Source organism: Carassius carassius, chromosome 1, assembly GCF_963082965.1.
Source record: "Carassius carassius chromosome 1, fCarCar2.1, whole genome shotgun sequence".
NCBI classification, from domain to species: Eukaryota; Metazoa; Chordata; class Actinopteri; order Cypriniformes; family Cyprinidae; genus Carassius; species Carassius carassius.
The window spans coordinates 27,644,087-27,659,362 of NC_081755.1; the positions used below are offsets into that span (position 1 = coordinate 27,644,087).

The 15,276-nt window shown below is 34.9% G+C and overlaps 1 protein-coding gene across 4 annotated transcripts in view; it reads right to left on the minus strand.

The window, feature by feature from the left end:
• Positions 1-15,276, minus strand: part of LOC132143800 (voltage-dependent L-type calcium channel subunit beta-1-like) — a 40,538-nt gene that overhangs the window by 3,102 nt on the left and 22,160 nt on the right. For 3 of the 4 annotated variants that reach the window (XM_059554342.1, XM_059554361.1, XM_059554369.1), the window contains 10 exons: positions 12,042-12,161; positions 11,251-11,373; positions 10,904-11,040; positions 10,375-10,442; positions 8,772-8,914; positions 5,403-5,483; positions 5,242-5,300; positions 4,926-5,035; positions 2,411-2,562; positions 295-390 (listed from right to left, as the gene is read on the minus strand). In XM_059554342.1, coding sequence (XP_059410325.1) covers positions 295-390; positions 2,411-2,562; positions 4,926-5,035; positions 5,242-5,300; positions 5,403-5,483; positions 8,772-8,914; positions 10,375-10,442; positions 10,904-11,040; positions 11,251-11,373; positions 12,042-12,161 — 1,089 coding nt within the window. Of the gene's footprint in view, positions 1-294; positions 391-2,410; positions 2,563-4,925; positions 5,036-5,241; positions 5,301-5,402; positions 5,484-6,984; positions 7,014-8,771; positions 8,915-10,374; positions 10,443-10,903; positions 11,041-11,250; positions 11,374-12,041; positions 12,162-15,276 lie in introns of all 4 variants that reach the window. The other variant, XM_059554352.1, reaches the window with a different exon arrangement.

Sequence of the window (15,276 nt, forward strand, 5' to 3'; positions counted from 1 at the left end):
TTTTTAAAAAGAAAGCAGACATGCAGTCTACAGGTTGGAGACAATAACTTTGTATATGACTAGACAAGACTGAATCTTAAATTAGAAAAATCCTGTATGCGCCCAAGAAACAAAGAATAAAGGAAGAAAGTAAAAAGAATAGGAAACACAGAGGAAATGCATCTTAGGTATTAAACGTGAGAAAAAAGCGCAGCTTTCACAACTCTCCAACCACATTAAAACCAAAAGCTAATTATACACATCTAAACATGTACATAAATGTTCATCAGTAGAAATCAAAAGTCATATTCTCACAGGAGGACACTGTGCAAGCTTGTCAGCTGCCACCATTTGGACGTTGAGATGTTTGGCCTGAGATTTACCCCTGGACTTTATCAGCCTCTGCAACACCTGATCGTGAGGGAGACAGAAACACAAATATACATCCAATAAACATGTTCAAATACATTATGATGTACACACTGAAATATTTTAACCAAAAAAGCATCTTTTTTAGGCAAATGTATTGAAACCAGTTAAAAAAATGCTGTGATGTTTGGGTCAAATATGGACTAACTTTTGAATTAAAAATGAAACATAAAAATTTAACCCACCAGTTAGGTAAGTCCATATTTGACTCAAAAAAACGTTTTGAAACATTTTTTTCTGTACTTTTCTTTGAAAGAAATTAAGACTTTTATTCAGCAAGAATGCTTTTTCATATTAAACTGATAAAAAGTGACAGTAAAGACATTTATAACGTAACAAAAGTAAATATATACAGTACAGACCAAAAGTTTGGAAACATACTATTTTTAATGTTTTTGAAAGAAGTTTCTTCTGCTCATCAAGCCTGCATTTATTTGATCAAAAATACAGAAAAAATTTAATATTGTGATATATGATTACAATTTAAAATAATTGTTTTTAAATTTATTATACTTTAAATTATCATTTATTTCTGTGATGCAAAGCTGAATTTTTTAGGATCATTATCACATGATCCCTTAGAAATCATTCTAATATGATGATTCATTATCAAAGTTGGAAACAGTTCTGCTGCTTAATATTTTTTCAGAACATCTGATACTTTTTTAGGATACTTTGATGAATAAAAAAAAAACAAAAAAAAAAAACAAGAAGCTGTGTTTTTAAAGGAGCTATGTGGAGGTTTTTACTTAAAAAAATCGTTAAGATAGAGTTTTCATTTGTACATGTATGAGCCAACCATGATGTAAAAAAAAGAATGACACCTCGACTGTCCACCACGGTTGCCTCTATCAGCCTGTAGGCTCAACTGTGTGTGGAGGAGACGGGCCCGAATTGGGGCGAAAATTCATAAAATGTGACGTCATGCGCGTTCTTGTCTACTTGGGCTTACAACCGTACGGCACGCCAGCCATTATAGTAGGCAGCGGCACTAGTGTTTTCAAATGGACTCTGCGGATGGAAAGAAGCGACCAGCCTCCAGCACAATTCAGACACCCACGGACACTCCTCGTAAGTAAAAAAAAAAAGAAAAAAAAAAAGAACGAGCATGAGACTGGCTGCAGTTCCTCTAACGGCCACTGGTGTCAGTAACGGTTAGAAATTTCAGAACCTACGCAATGCTCCTTTAAAATATAAATCTTTTGTAATAACAATATACACTACTAGTCAGTAATTTGAGGTCAGTAATTTTTTTTTCTTTCTTCTTTTTAAATAAAATCAATACTTTTATTCAGCAAGGATGTGTTAAATTGATAAAAAGTGATAGTAAAGAAAATATATTATTAGAATTTTTTATTTTTATTTTGAATAAATGCAGTTCTTTTTAACCTTTTATTCATCAAATATATTAGACAGCAGAACTGTTTCCAACACTCATAATAAATCAGAATATTAGAATGATTTCTAAATGATCATGTGATAGACTGGATGTTACATGTGACACTGAAGGCTGGAGTAATGATGCTGAAAATTCAGCTTTGCATCACAGGAATAAATTATTTTTTTAAGTATATTCAAATAGAAAACTATTATTTTAAGTTGTAATAATATTTCACAATATTACATTTTTTTCTGTATTTTTATCAAATAAATGCAGGCTTGATGAGCAGAAGAAATTTCTTTCAAAAACATTAAAAATAGTAATGTTTCCAAACTTTTGATCTGTACTGTGTATAAATCACAGGTTCCACAAAAATATAGTTTTGTGTGACACTGAGGACTGAAGTAATGGCTGCTGAAACTTCAACTTCGCATCACAGGAATAAATATATTCAAATAGAAAACACTTATTTTATCTAACAAAATTTCACAAAATAAATTTTTAAAGTTTAATAAAAAAATGCAACCACTGTGAGCATAAGAGACTTTTTTAAAAACATTACAGAAATCCCAGCGACCACAAACAATGGAACGGTAATGTGTATATTCAGCTAATGTGTACCTTTGGAGAGGCAATCTTGATGTAGACTATGATAGGTGCCAGTGACGTCTTGGCCAATTGAGATGGATGGTTGATGGTGTCGGCATCCAGAGCCACTAACTGGAGTGTCCGGGCCAGCTCAAAAATTCTCTCGATTTCACTCTGTACCTCAGCTGCCAGATAAAAGAATAATCTATAAGAATATGTCATTATTAGTGGATATACAATACATAACTACATCCAAGCACAGAAATCTCCACTTAGTGTTCGTCTATTGCACATATTTGCTAACCAAAGTTCATTTATACACTGCAAAATTCATATTCTCAATTTGTATCTTGTCTTGTTTTCTAATAAAAATATCAAAACATCCTAAAAGGATCATAAAAATAACAAAAACAAATAATTTTACATTAGCATTTTCATTTAATTTAGCCATACATGTCACTTTATTTATTTTTTTGCAGTGTGTAGCAGAGAATAGAGAATGGACACATTAACACACCTAAAATTGTAATAAACAAGGTGAATATCAGAAAGACTTACCTCACAGTTTGATTTCACACTCAAACCTATGTTAGTATATATCATGCATGTGGGGGTTATTATGGTCTGCTTGAATATATACATGTTTGAGCGTGTGCTCATGTTCGAATTTAGTTCCATTTAACTTGAAGTAAATGGAACGCTGAACAGTATGAGGGCAGTCTGCAGAAGAACGAGCTTGCTGCATTGATCCATGGAAGTCTGTGGAAAGCTGCAGTTATGTAGATCAGTATGCGTGTTTGAGTATGTGGGTGTGAAGTGCTATATGAGAAGTGGCATCACACTTCTTACAGTGAGACAGAATCTATGCATTCAGTTCATTTGAAAAAAAGCAGAAAGCCATCCTACTTTTTAGTCAAGGTACCATTAAAAAAAACAACAAAAGTAATAAAATGTAGTTGCATTACTTTGAAGCTATTTAAGGGGCAACATCTATTAAACAAACACGTTATAAATTTTACTAAAATGAAATCAGAAAGTTTTCCTGTTCTCAATTAGGGTGACAGTTTGGTGTGTATTATGTTTTAAAGATACTAAGTACTACTAACTACAAAACACCTTAATTAATAGGACTGAATGAAAAACATTGTGATAAACAACTGTTTTTAACTGGTGCCTGAGCTTATACAGCACGAGAGGGAAAGCTGGATTCCTCAGAGAGTACAGCGCTATCTTAACACTGCACACATAATGAAAATAGACGTTTCTGGTCAAATGTTATCATATCTAACTATCACTTCATTTACATATACACTAATGTTTTTGAATGAAGTCTCCTATGTTTACCAAAACAGCATTTATTTGGTCATAAATTCAGTAAAACGATAATAATGTGAAATATTATTACAATATAACATTTTTTTATTGTAATGTATTTTAAAGTGTAATTTATTCCTGAATTTTCAGCATCATTACTCCAGTCTTCGGTGTCACATGATCCTTCAGGAATCATTCTAATATGATGATTTATTGCTCAAGATACATTATTACCATTATCAATGTTAAAAAACAGTTGTGCTACTTATATATATATATATATATATATATATATATATATATATATATATATATATATATATATATATATTTATTATTTTTTTCAGGATTCTATGATGAGTATAAGTTTAAAATACCCTCACTTTTTGATTAATTTAATGCACCTTTGCTGAATAAAAGTATTGATATTGTGTGCAATATAATGGGTCCACTAATTTACACTGCCATGTGTTGGGAACAATAGCTTGTTATTGGAAAAGCTACAGTGTTTTCAAAACATTTGAACTACTGAAAAATGTTGATAGGTTAGTAGTGTTCTTTTTCTAGTTAATAGTGTTAGTGTTATAGTACATAGCTTAGTTAATAGTTCGTGCTTTTTTTAGTTAATATAACACCACAACTGTGCCACAAAATGAAGACTGTGCACTCCAAACTCAAGAAAGAGGGTTAAGCACAGGGACAGATGGATGAATGGATGAGGACATGATTGAATTGACAGATGGATGGCTGCAGAGGGGAAAAGGGTGGGATGATAAGATACGTACCCAGTACGTCTGAGGTGAAGAGAAAGAGAGGAGGAGGAAATGTGTGGTGGGAAGGAGTGTCAGGAGAAAGCAAGATGAAAAAGAGAAAAAAGGCAGATCAGACAGAGCCAGAGGAGGAAACACTAAGAAAAATGTTCAGGAAACAGAAAGAATGTGTACTACTGTACAATACTGAAAACTGACAGGGCTTGGCAAACGCATATTTGCAAAACAAAAAAATGATTTTGTCTACAAAATCAGAATGAATTTGCATTTCATTCATCCCAACACACAGGCTATTTGTCTTGCTCAGGATGTGAAGAGCTCTGTAGTTTGAGATGTGCTTGGTTCAGAACATTTGTTCTCCTGGTCACTCAGCGTGTTGATAAAGCACATGTTCAGCCTGCTCCGGCTTTCTGACCACATGAGGGAGCTCTTTCAGAAGCAGTGTGTGCATGTGTGTTTCATACCCAGACTGGATCTGGTGCTGGAGCGCTCGATGATCGTGTGTTTGCTGGGGTTGTTCAGGACTGAGCGTTTGGCAAGTGAGATGTCTGCTGTCACCCTGGTGATGGATATTCTGGAACAAACAAGCCATAACCATGGTATGCCAATTATCGCACGAGCGTATTGTGATATTTCCAGCGTTAATAATCTACAAACAACTTTGCCATTTATATTAACAGCTTCTTTAACAACATAAATCCTGCCAAAATTTCTAAATGATAAACTAATTTCTTTATTAAATCTTAATTATGACCATGAAATGTATATTTTGGTACCCACCTGCCTTCGAATTTGTGTTTTAGAAAATCAAAGAGAGCTTTCTGCATCATATCTGTCACCTGCAATGATACACACACACACACACAACAGAGCAGATGAAGAACATGACTCTAATTTTTAATAGACATTTTTTTTAGATAGACATAGATCTACTGTCTTGCCTCGTAGCCTTTAAGGGATGGTCCCACCAAAATAATGGGTCTCATGGAAGGCACCACATCATAAGGAGGAACATGTTCCATCTGAAAGTTCAACATGCAAAATAAAACCTCTTTAGTGAAATCATGATACACACATTTGCCAAAACTGACCTCAAACATCTGGATTTAAAAACAGCATTCAGTGTCTTTTTCTTCAACTTATGCTTTACTGATGCTTCCAAATTTTTTTTTTTTTCTTAAACCGCTTTCTTCTTTGTTTCCCCTCTCTAACCCTCTCTGATATTCTTAGCAATGGCGGTCCATAAAGGAATTTTATGGGTAGCTGATGAATTAAATGTATTTTTATTATAGGCTAATCAATGAATTTAGTGTAAACTGATAACAATCAAAATTTGTTTTCTTATTATTTCAGTCATGTATTTTGTTTAAATCGTATGCTTATATACACAGTCAAATCTCTTAATATCTTAATATGGTCTTTATATATAATGTAGATTTCAGATTTAATTTAAAATGAATTACTATTAATATGATTATATATGTACATACAAGTTAATATAATAAAAATTATGGCTGGTAATAATTTTTTAAAGAGTGAAATTATAATAATATAGGAGGTTTATAAAAAAAAAGAATTAAACATTTAATATTATAATATATATATATATATATATATATATATTACTTCCACATCATGTGAATGACTCCTTATTTCAGTTGCTTGAAATCTGAAAATACATTTCTAATAAAATATATCTTAATACATTATATGCAGAACTGAATAAAACGGCAGTTAATTAAAACATTTTACATAAAATATATTTTTTAGGATGCTTAGCTTCTCTTTTCTCCCCAGACAGACCATCACTTTAATCTAAGATAAGACCTCTTCTTGTTCTCCACTCCATGAAGTGTGTGTGTGAGAAAAACAGAGCCAGAGATCTTTTGCTCAATCTTTTGCTCCCCATTTCCTGTGGCTCCTCCCCTTCCCGTTATACAAAACATAACTGACCAAAAGTTTCAGATGGGTAGCTAAAAGTAATACTAGGTCATCTTTTTCAACTGTAATTCACCCAGTCGGGCATCTGTGAATGTGTGATTGTGTGACTGTAGCCATTGTGACAGCAGTAACAGGCGTGGGCTACTCTCGATGTCACAGACCCGTAATGGAAACGGAAACCGTGGAAACCTGTCAGGGTGTTTCTGCCTCATCGTGAGTGCATGTGCAAGAGGCTGGCAGACTCCCCATGTGTCCACACGTGTGGGCGGACACATGGGCCGGATTCATTCATTCCTCGATTCAATCTGAATGATTTGTATGTGTCCTGTAGAGCTAATAAACCCTGACAGTTTTTTCCTTTCTTGACTATTTTTTGTAAACAGGACTGGTACAGAAATCCTATCTGTGTGCCACAACAATTCACATTCGATCCTTTAGAAAAGCAAACCAGGAAAGAAGAAAAATCATTTGTCTTTTCTGAAATATATGTACATGCTCAGCTGATGACAATAGCCTTAAGATATCTTCATTACAAGCACAAAGACAGAAACACAAAGAAAGTTTGTTGTTAGTATGACTCACCGATTTCTGTTTCTGTTTGGCAGGCCCACCTATCATTCCACACGCACACACAGCAAGAGAGAGAGGGCAAGCAAGCAAACAAACAGAAGCTTGTTAGTGGCAAATTGTTAAAACATTAAGGATGCTGGGAGAGAATGAATCAACAAATCAGAGGTGGCCAACTGAAGACAAGATGGAAGCACTTAGGTATTAGATACACTTTCCTGATTAATCATCAAGGTTGTTGTGTAGTACAATTCTCCCAGCATGAACACGCTCTCACGAGGATTAATCCAAATGACAGGAATTTTAAGTCCAGATTCCCCCAAGAATGCACATTATGTCATTATTTATTCACCCTCATGTCGCTCTAAACATTTATGACTTGCTCACATCCATGAAGCACAAAAGGAGTGAGCAAAAGATGTGAGAAAATCACAGAGAGCATCATTGATGGACAGTAAAAGTAGCCCATATGATTTATCAACTATGAACAATGATAGCTTTGTGTGAAAAGACTAAAATTTACAATATTATTTGTCAATAAATGTCTTCTCTGGTGATGTTCTGCAAATATCAACACAAAAGTATTACACCAGTTATAATATTTCAATTTCTTCTAATGCAGTCAGTTATGGGTTGGTAAGGGAGCAATTGAAAATGTAAAAAGTAGTGTGTCTGTACAAATACATACATTTATTCTTGCAGATAATCATTCAGGGTGAGTAAATCATGACCCTAAATTAACTACCCCAGTAAAAAAGTATTTATATTAAAAATACTTTTATTTCATACTAAGTATAATTCAAATCTACGAACATATTTACTGAAATATCGCTCAAGACATACTAATATAAATTATTATAATTAAACTATTTGGAGCACTACTTGTGCACAATGCTCATTTCTTAATATTGAGCCTAAAATGTGTTTAAAAGCAAGATATTTGAAGTGTACCTGAAATACATTTGCAATATATTTCCATTTTAGCACAATCAAATATACTTCAGTATATCTTTAGTTGGACTTCAGCACTACTTCTGCACAATTAAAGTGCATTAATCACAAAATGAGTTGTTCCAATTTAGCAGACTTTAAGTACAACAGTTTAGTGTACTAAAAGTACAATTGCAGAGTATTTGTATAAAGCACATAAATATGTAAATGTACTGTATCTGTAGTATAAAAAATAAATTTATTTAAAATATTTTTTTCATATATGTGACCCTGGACCACAAAACCAGTCTTAAGTTTCAATTTCCCTGAAATTGAGATTTATACATCATCTAAAAGCTGAATAAATTAGCTTTCAATTGATGTATGGTTTCTAGGGATCGGACAACATTTGGCCGAGATACAACTATTTGAAAAACTGGAATCTGAGGGTGAAAAAAAAAAATCAGAATACTGAGAAAATCACCTTTAAACTTGTCCAAATGAATTCATAGCAATGCATATTACTAATAAAAAATTAAGTTTTGATATATTTACTGTACGAAATGTACAAAATATCTTAATGGAACATGTTCTTTACTTAATATCCTAATGATTTTTGGCATAAAAGAAAAATAAATCATTTTGACCCATACAATGTGTTTTTGGTTATTGCTGCAAATATACCCCAGAAACTTAGGACTTGTAATAATGCATTAACTTCATCCCTTGGATGTGAATTCTAATGCAAACAGCAAAGACTTCCCTAATGTTTCAAAGACACAGAAGGTGCTTGGTTAGGAACGAGTCTGATTGTTAGTCACATCTGAAGGAGGCGGTCTACTGATGCATTCTGGGGTTTTCACCAGGGTTACCTTCTTAAAGAAAGGGAGGCGGGATAGGTTGCCTTGAGGAGAGGTGACGCTTCCGCCCACACCCTTTTGGTCACGGGTGTTGGCAGGCTCCACCTCCTCAACTTCTGAATCCGAATCGTCATAAAGCCCAGAGGACAAGTCAGCTAGGGGACCAATTGGGAGGTGGATGGGTTTAAATGAAAGGATAGCACAAGAGAGGATGGGGAAGAGAGAAATAGAGAAGGAAACAAGGGTGAAAGAACAGAGAAACAAGGGTAATGGACAGAAAATGAGAGAGGAGGAAGAGAGGAAGAACAGCAGCATGATGTACAGACATCACAGAGTCAGGAAAGTGATGAGAGCACAGAAGGTGTCTTTAAAAGGACAAGCAAAATTAAAAAAAGAAATGGCCTTTTCAAGAAATACAAACAAGTCTAAAATCTAGTTTGTTTCTTTTTACACTGTCTCCAAAACAATAACATAACACTGTAAAATGTTTGTAATATTCACAGTAAAAACCCTACAGTAAAAACATGTCAGCTAAAGTAAGTTACCTCACTATATACTGGGAGAAACTGTAAATATGTAATTTCACTGTGAAATCAAATGTAGTTTTTTTTTATTTAATTTTATTTTTTTATGAAATCTCATATAACTAGGGTGAAAATAGTAAAAGGACCTTCCAAGACATCTCTGGGTGACACAATATGATTATATTTAATATAATTTAATATACTTTTAAAGATAGTTTTGTTTCTTCTTATTCTGTACATAACTGCACACTTCTTAGAGATGAACTTTCTATTGCTATGCCACTTAAAAAGAGCTCTGATTCATCATGTGGCTTTCTGTTTTCTCAGCTGCATTATTATGGTTGTTATCATTTCAAGGTACAACACAAATTTTAGTACATTGATATATTAATATATATTTTATGTACTATGCGATTTTAAATAAGTTATACAATGATTATATTTTACAGTGAATTGTTTACAACCACAGCTGCCAAAGTTTTACTGTAGGATATTTTTTGCAGTGTCAAGTATCAATCAAAATGAGTTATATGTGAGTTTTATACTTTACCAGAAGTCCCCAGAAGGGGTGAATTCTACAGTTAAATAAGTTAAAAGCAATACTTCCCTTCTTAAAAAATTGATCTGCTGGTGTACAATGTTATTTTAGTAACCGGCATTATTTGCCCACTTATATTGGTTTTATTTTTGGGTACTGGTTTTGTACTTTTTATTATGTTTCGCTCAATTATATCAAGGACCTCACTTGCCTCCTGAGAAAATGCCCCTGATTACAAATTAATCAAACTCTCAGAGCTGACACAGTCATGACAGATCGCATGAATCACAGGTAGCTCAGTGTAAGAAAGATTTGGAACTACAATTACAGATGATGATGACGGAGAAAAGGAAAAGGAAAAAAACATCAGAAAAGATTTGAGGACTAGAAGAGTGAGTGATAAGAGGGAATGGCAGAGGGGATCTTAAAAGGGCGCTCTAACTCTCATTGTGTTCAATGATTACCCAGTGTGAAAGTAATGGGATTATGTTCTGTAAATGTGTGTGTTCGGAGGGATTTTATAACCCATCACAACATTACTGTCACACCATACCTGTTCCTGGTGGAGTGGGCCTCCGGGCACCAGTGGCAACATCCAGACTAGAGCTTCCACCAGACTTACTAGTAAACAGATAGACAGACCAATGGAAAGTAGTTAAGACAACAATATGGTCACTGGCTAAACACCTTTTAAATGTTTCTGCAAAATTATTCTGTAAATAGTTGACATATTTTTGAAAGAAGTCTCTAATGCTCACCAAGGCATTCCTAATTTATTCATGTGCTGTTTAATACATATATGGAAACCATGATGCAATTTGTTCAAGATTCTTTAATTAATAGAACAGCATTTATTTAAAATCGTTTTTAACATCATAAATGTCTTTGCTGTCACTTGAAATCAATTTAATGCATCTTTGCTGAATACAAATATTCATTTCTTTCAAAAACAAATATGAGTGACCGCCAACTTCTAAATGGAGGAGTAGCAGCTAGTAATGCGTGAAGTATACAGTATGTGTGCTTCACACAGCAAAAACGGCATAATGCAGCAGACATAGGCTTGTGTGATTGGCTGTTACCTGGAGCTAAGGCGGTTCTGTCTCATTCTCTGTTCTTGTAATTGACGGGTGCTCTCAAGCTTCACTGGACTGGGGATAAACCCCACCTCACACCCTTCCTTCACCAAACGCCCAATCCACCAGTCATTATTATACTTCTGTTAACAGAAAAACACAGAAAATGCACAAGTGAACGAACACTTTCCGCTTAATAGCTTTTGAATCATGTTAAGCCAAATGTCCAGTTATCGTCCAGTTAACATATGTATACATATACATCATTATACTAAAGATCTATATATTGTTGAAGGATTACATGGTATATCAGATTACACCAACACTTTAAAAGGGAAATATGGCTGTGTGACCTCTTTGATGTGCAGGAAGTCTTTGGTTTCGAAAGAGATAGCCATGCCCTGAACTGGTACATCATCATTAGGGCCTGGGTTATAGCCAACGTTAGTCCTCACAGCAAACGCTACTGGCTTGGTCTTCAGAGAGAAAAGGGTTGAGAGAGATAAATGGGGAAAATTAATTCAGAGAGAACGGTTTCAAAAGAAAGAGAGCTCCAAAAAAACACTTCAGAGTGGAAGAAATAACCATGGTCATGTGATCAGTTTTACAGCTAACATATGGAAGTGATCTTATATATATATATAGTCAAGAGGATGGAATAATACTGCAGGACAGTATAAAGCTTCTGAACTCATATCCCAGTGGAGCAGCAAGCCTCAATCAACACATTTGATTAAAATGTTAATTCATTACAGCCAAATCAAGTTAGTGTCCTGTTTTTCAGTGAAAAATTCTCTCATAGAGTTTAAGAACACTTTGTTTTTGTTATTATTTAAATTAATTTTAGTTTTAAAATGCCCAATTAACTTCCAGATGGACTGACTGATCAACAGAGTGCCATTAAAAATCCCAGCTGGCAGTGATGACATAATCACAATACTGGATACTGAATTCTAAATTCAGTGCTGAAACAAAACATAACTTTAACACTAATATTTCCATAAATCTTTTTCAGGGGTTAATCTTTTCTAAAAAAGATGTTCTTCACAATCAGGTCTATTATCTTCACTCAGAGCAGAGTCTGAATAACAGACCAATGAGAAATTGAAAGAAACTTGAACAGAACATAGAAAAAGTAAGACACCTTAGCCTTCTCTAGCGTGGCGAGAGCTTGTCTATCGGCTTCTTTCCTGAGAGCCTCAGGGTCCTCCTCCAGAGACACGTCAGAGTCTGAAGGACGACTGGTGTAGGAGTCTGCTGAGCCCTGCCAGAGAACAGAGAGGGGGAGTGAGAGGGAGGCTGAATCTGTGTTAACAGCCTTTGGCACAGTGTTTGAAAAAGCTCTTTTTGTTCAATTCCTATTCCTTATCTAAAATCACCCACAATAACAATTCTACATCTCTTCTTCCACCAGGCCAAAAGAGAAGCGGCACAAATGACCACACAGTGAGTTATCATCAACATGCAAACAATTTGTGAATGAAGAACTGGTTGAAGGAGAGGGCAGGAACAGTGTGGGAGGAAGTGAAAGAGAGCAGAAGGTACAGTACAAACACGAGAAAAGTGTTTCTAAGAATATGAGAGGAGCAAAACAGGAAGAAACAAATGTTTAGATCAGCTGAATCAAAGGAGATGAGCTTCACATGATTCTTAGTTTGTGTATGTGCAAGGATGTAAACAAACATTCAAGATACTGATGTGTCCTCAACTACAAAAACTTGTTTGTCACAGGGGTTGATTCCTATTTTATTTTTGTTATATCAAGGTCATATTACAATCATCATAGAAACGTTTCAACGTGCCTTTATCATTTATTCACGCTATTTAAAAAAATATATATTTAGCTTTTCGTTTTTATAGATTATACTGTTTACCCATCAAAACAGGTGAATATAAATAAAAAAACAGATAATTTAAAATAAAAAAAGCTTGAAACTTCTGATATATAAAATTAATAATACCAATTTTTACATTAAATTACACGTGTCACTCCCATCACGATCAACAAATTAGCAAATAATGAAGTGTTATGAAGTGCATATACTGTATAAACACTGCTAAATCTCCAGAGCCAGCTGAAGAAACACACATATGACTGTATTGATTTGTCCTTTCTTTAGAGTCTGGGTAAGTTCACGAAGATACTAAAAGCAGACAAAAACACATACACAAATCGTCTTGGCATTGCCTCTCACAGTACAGTACGGTGTCAGAACCTTTATATAAGCCTCCCACTCCTCTCATCACTTTTTTCCATACTTTCCTCTCGCTTCCCTGTCTATGTTTCAGGTGTTGAGCGGACTCTTATTCGTGGGAGGTGTGGACGGCGTGCGGACAGCTGCAAGAATGACTCATTGGATGGATGAGCTTTGCGTGTGTGAACACGAGTGCATTAGGTTTGTCACATATTTGTGTGTATGTGTGTGTGCATGTGTGTTTTAAATAGAAATGAGAATGTGTCAGGCTGACATATGCCATATGCAATGATGTTAAATTATTCATTGTGAAACAGAGGGTCACAGGAACCCAGCGAACACGCTAAATATCAACGGCTTCGCTAGGCAGCAACAGACTGCACACACACACTTTGCCTGCTAGACTATCATGGTTACAGCAGAGATGTTGTTATATTTGTAATTGTTAGTACAGCGGCCATAAAGTGGGCTATATCCAAATACTGGCAGAAACGAATCACACACACCTAATGATATTTCTAGCTTCAAACCCTAAACCGAACCTGTTCTGAGTGATCATATTCTGTATGTTTATTAAGTAAAACCACATTGGACATGTTGGCTGGTCCCACTATGTAAGTGATTTCAGGTTTTACAATCCTTGTCTGAAAATTTGATGCTCAAAATGTAGGGAACCTAACGCACACAAATGTTTACCGAGGTATTTACATGGGCCACAATTCACAATTCCATAGATGTCTATTGTTTTAATAAACAGCAAGTTTAAAATACAATATCCTAACCCTTAGTACTTATTTGTCTCCAAAATATGGTTAAGTATTTCACAGTTTCAGCTAAAAAAAATTAATAAATAAAAATAAATAAATAAATAAATAAACACTGACTTCAAAGGGCAAAAATGTTCCAAATGACATTTTCCTCTAGCAGACAGACTATTCAAATTTCAAATAAAACCCTTTCCCTCAGACCAAGAAGGCTGAGGACAATACAGTATCACTTGCTGAAGCAGCAATTAATTAACTAAATTTAAAAAGCAAATCATTTATGAAGATAAACCTGCATTGTGATTACATAGAGGAAATTCATCACACAACAGTTAGAAAGTTATGTTATTAAAATCAGCAGAAAAGACCTTTCAGACACAGTGCTGAGAAATGTACTGTAAACTAGCAAAAGGAAAAGATCCAGGGAAACACAAAAAGTAACGAAAAAAACGTTATTTTCTAAATTAAAGGGTTAGTTCACCCGAGAATGAAAATGTGTCCATCTTCTACTCACCCTCGAAGCATCCGATGTTCATGTGACCTTATTTCAGAATAATCCAATCGAAGTTGTATAAAAAATTTCCTTGCTCTTCCAAGCCTTTCAATGGGGGTAAGCAGGTGTTTGTTGTCAACTATTCAGAAGACGTGAAATAAAATGCGCGCATCTGTAATAAAACGTCTCTCGCATGGCTTTTTTTCCTCACTTCTGCTGACTATGGGGAACTGAATTAACCCCAGATTTCCTTCATTTGCTCATTTTCGTGCACTTAAAGGGATAGTAGACACAAAAACTATTATTGTAGCTTCATGAAATTAAGGTTGAACCACTGATGTCATATGGATTATTTTAATGATGACCTTACTACCTTTCTGGGCCTTGAACTTGTCAGTTGCATTTCTGTCTATGCAGGTTCAGAAAACTCGGATTTCATCTGAAATATCTTAATTTGTGTTTCCAAGATGAACAAAGGTCTTACGGGTTTGGCATGACATGAGGGTAAGTAATTATAACACAATATTAATTTTTGGGTGAACTATCCCTTTAAGAAGCGTCATGCAATCTCTCACTGCATTTTAATTCTAGTATTTGCACCTCGGCCCTGTTTTGTGTAACTGTCAGCCGCCTATGTGCTTGCCAGTTTTCAAGGTCAGTATCCGGTCACCTCAGTAAAGGTCTATGACATCCATTCTCTAAAAACATCACAGTAATATCACAGGCCTAAATGTTATGAAGTTGGCTTCACAGTAGTAGCAACGTATTAACAATAATATTAGCTTAGGCTCTGCAGAGCTCGTAAACAAAGTTGACATTTTCCGTCTTCCTGCAAGTAAAGTTTCCCAGGCTGTGTAGAAAGCAGCAGTGAACACTATACATCAATAACACTGTCAGACTCGTGCTAGTCAAGTGGCGACAAGACAG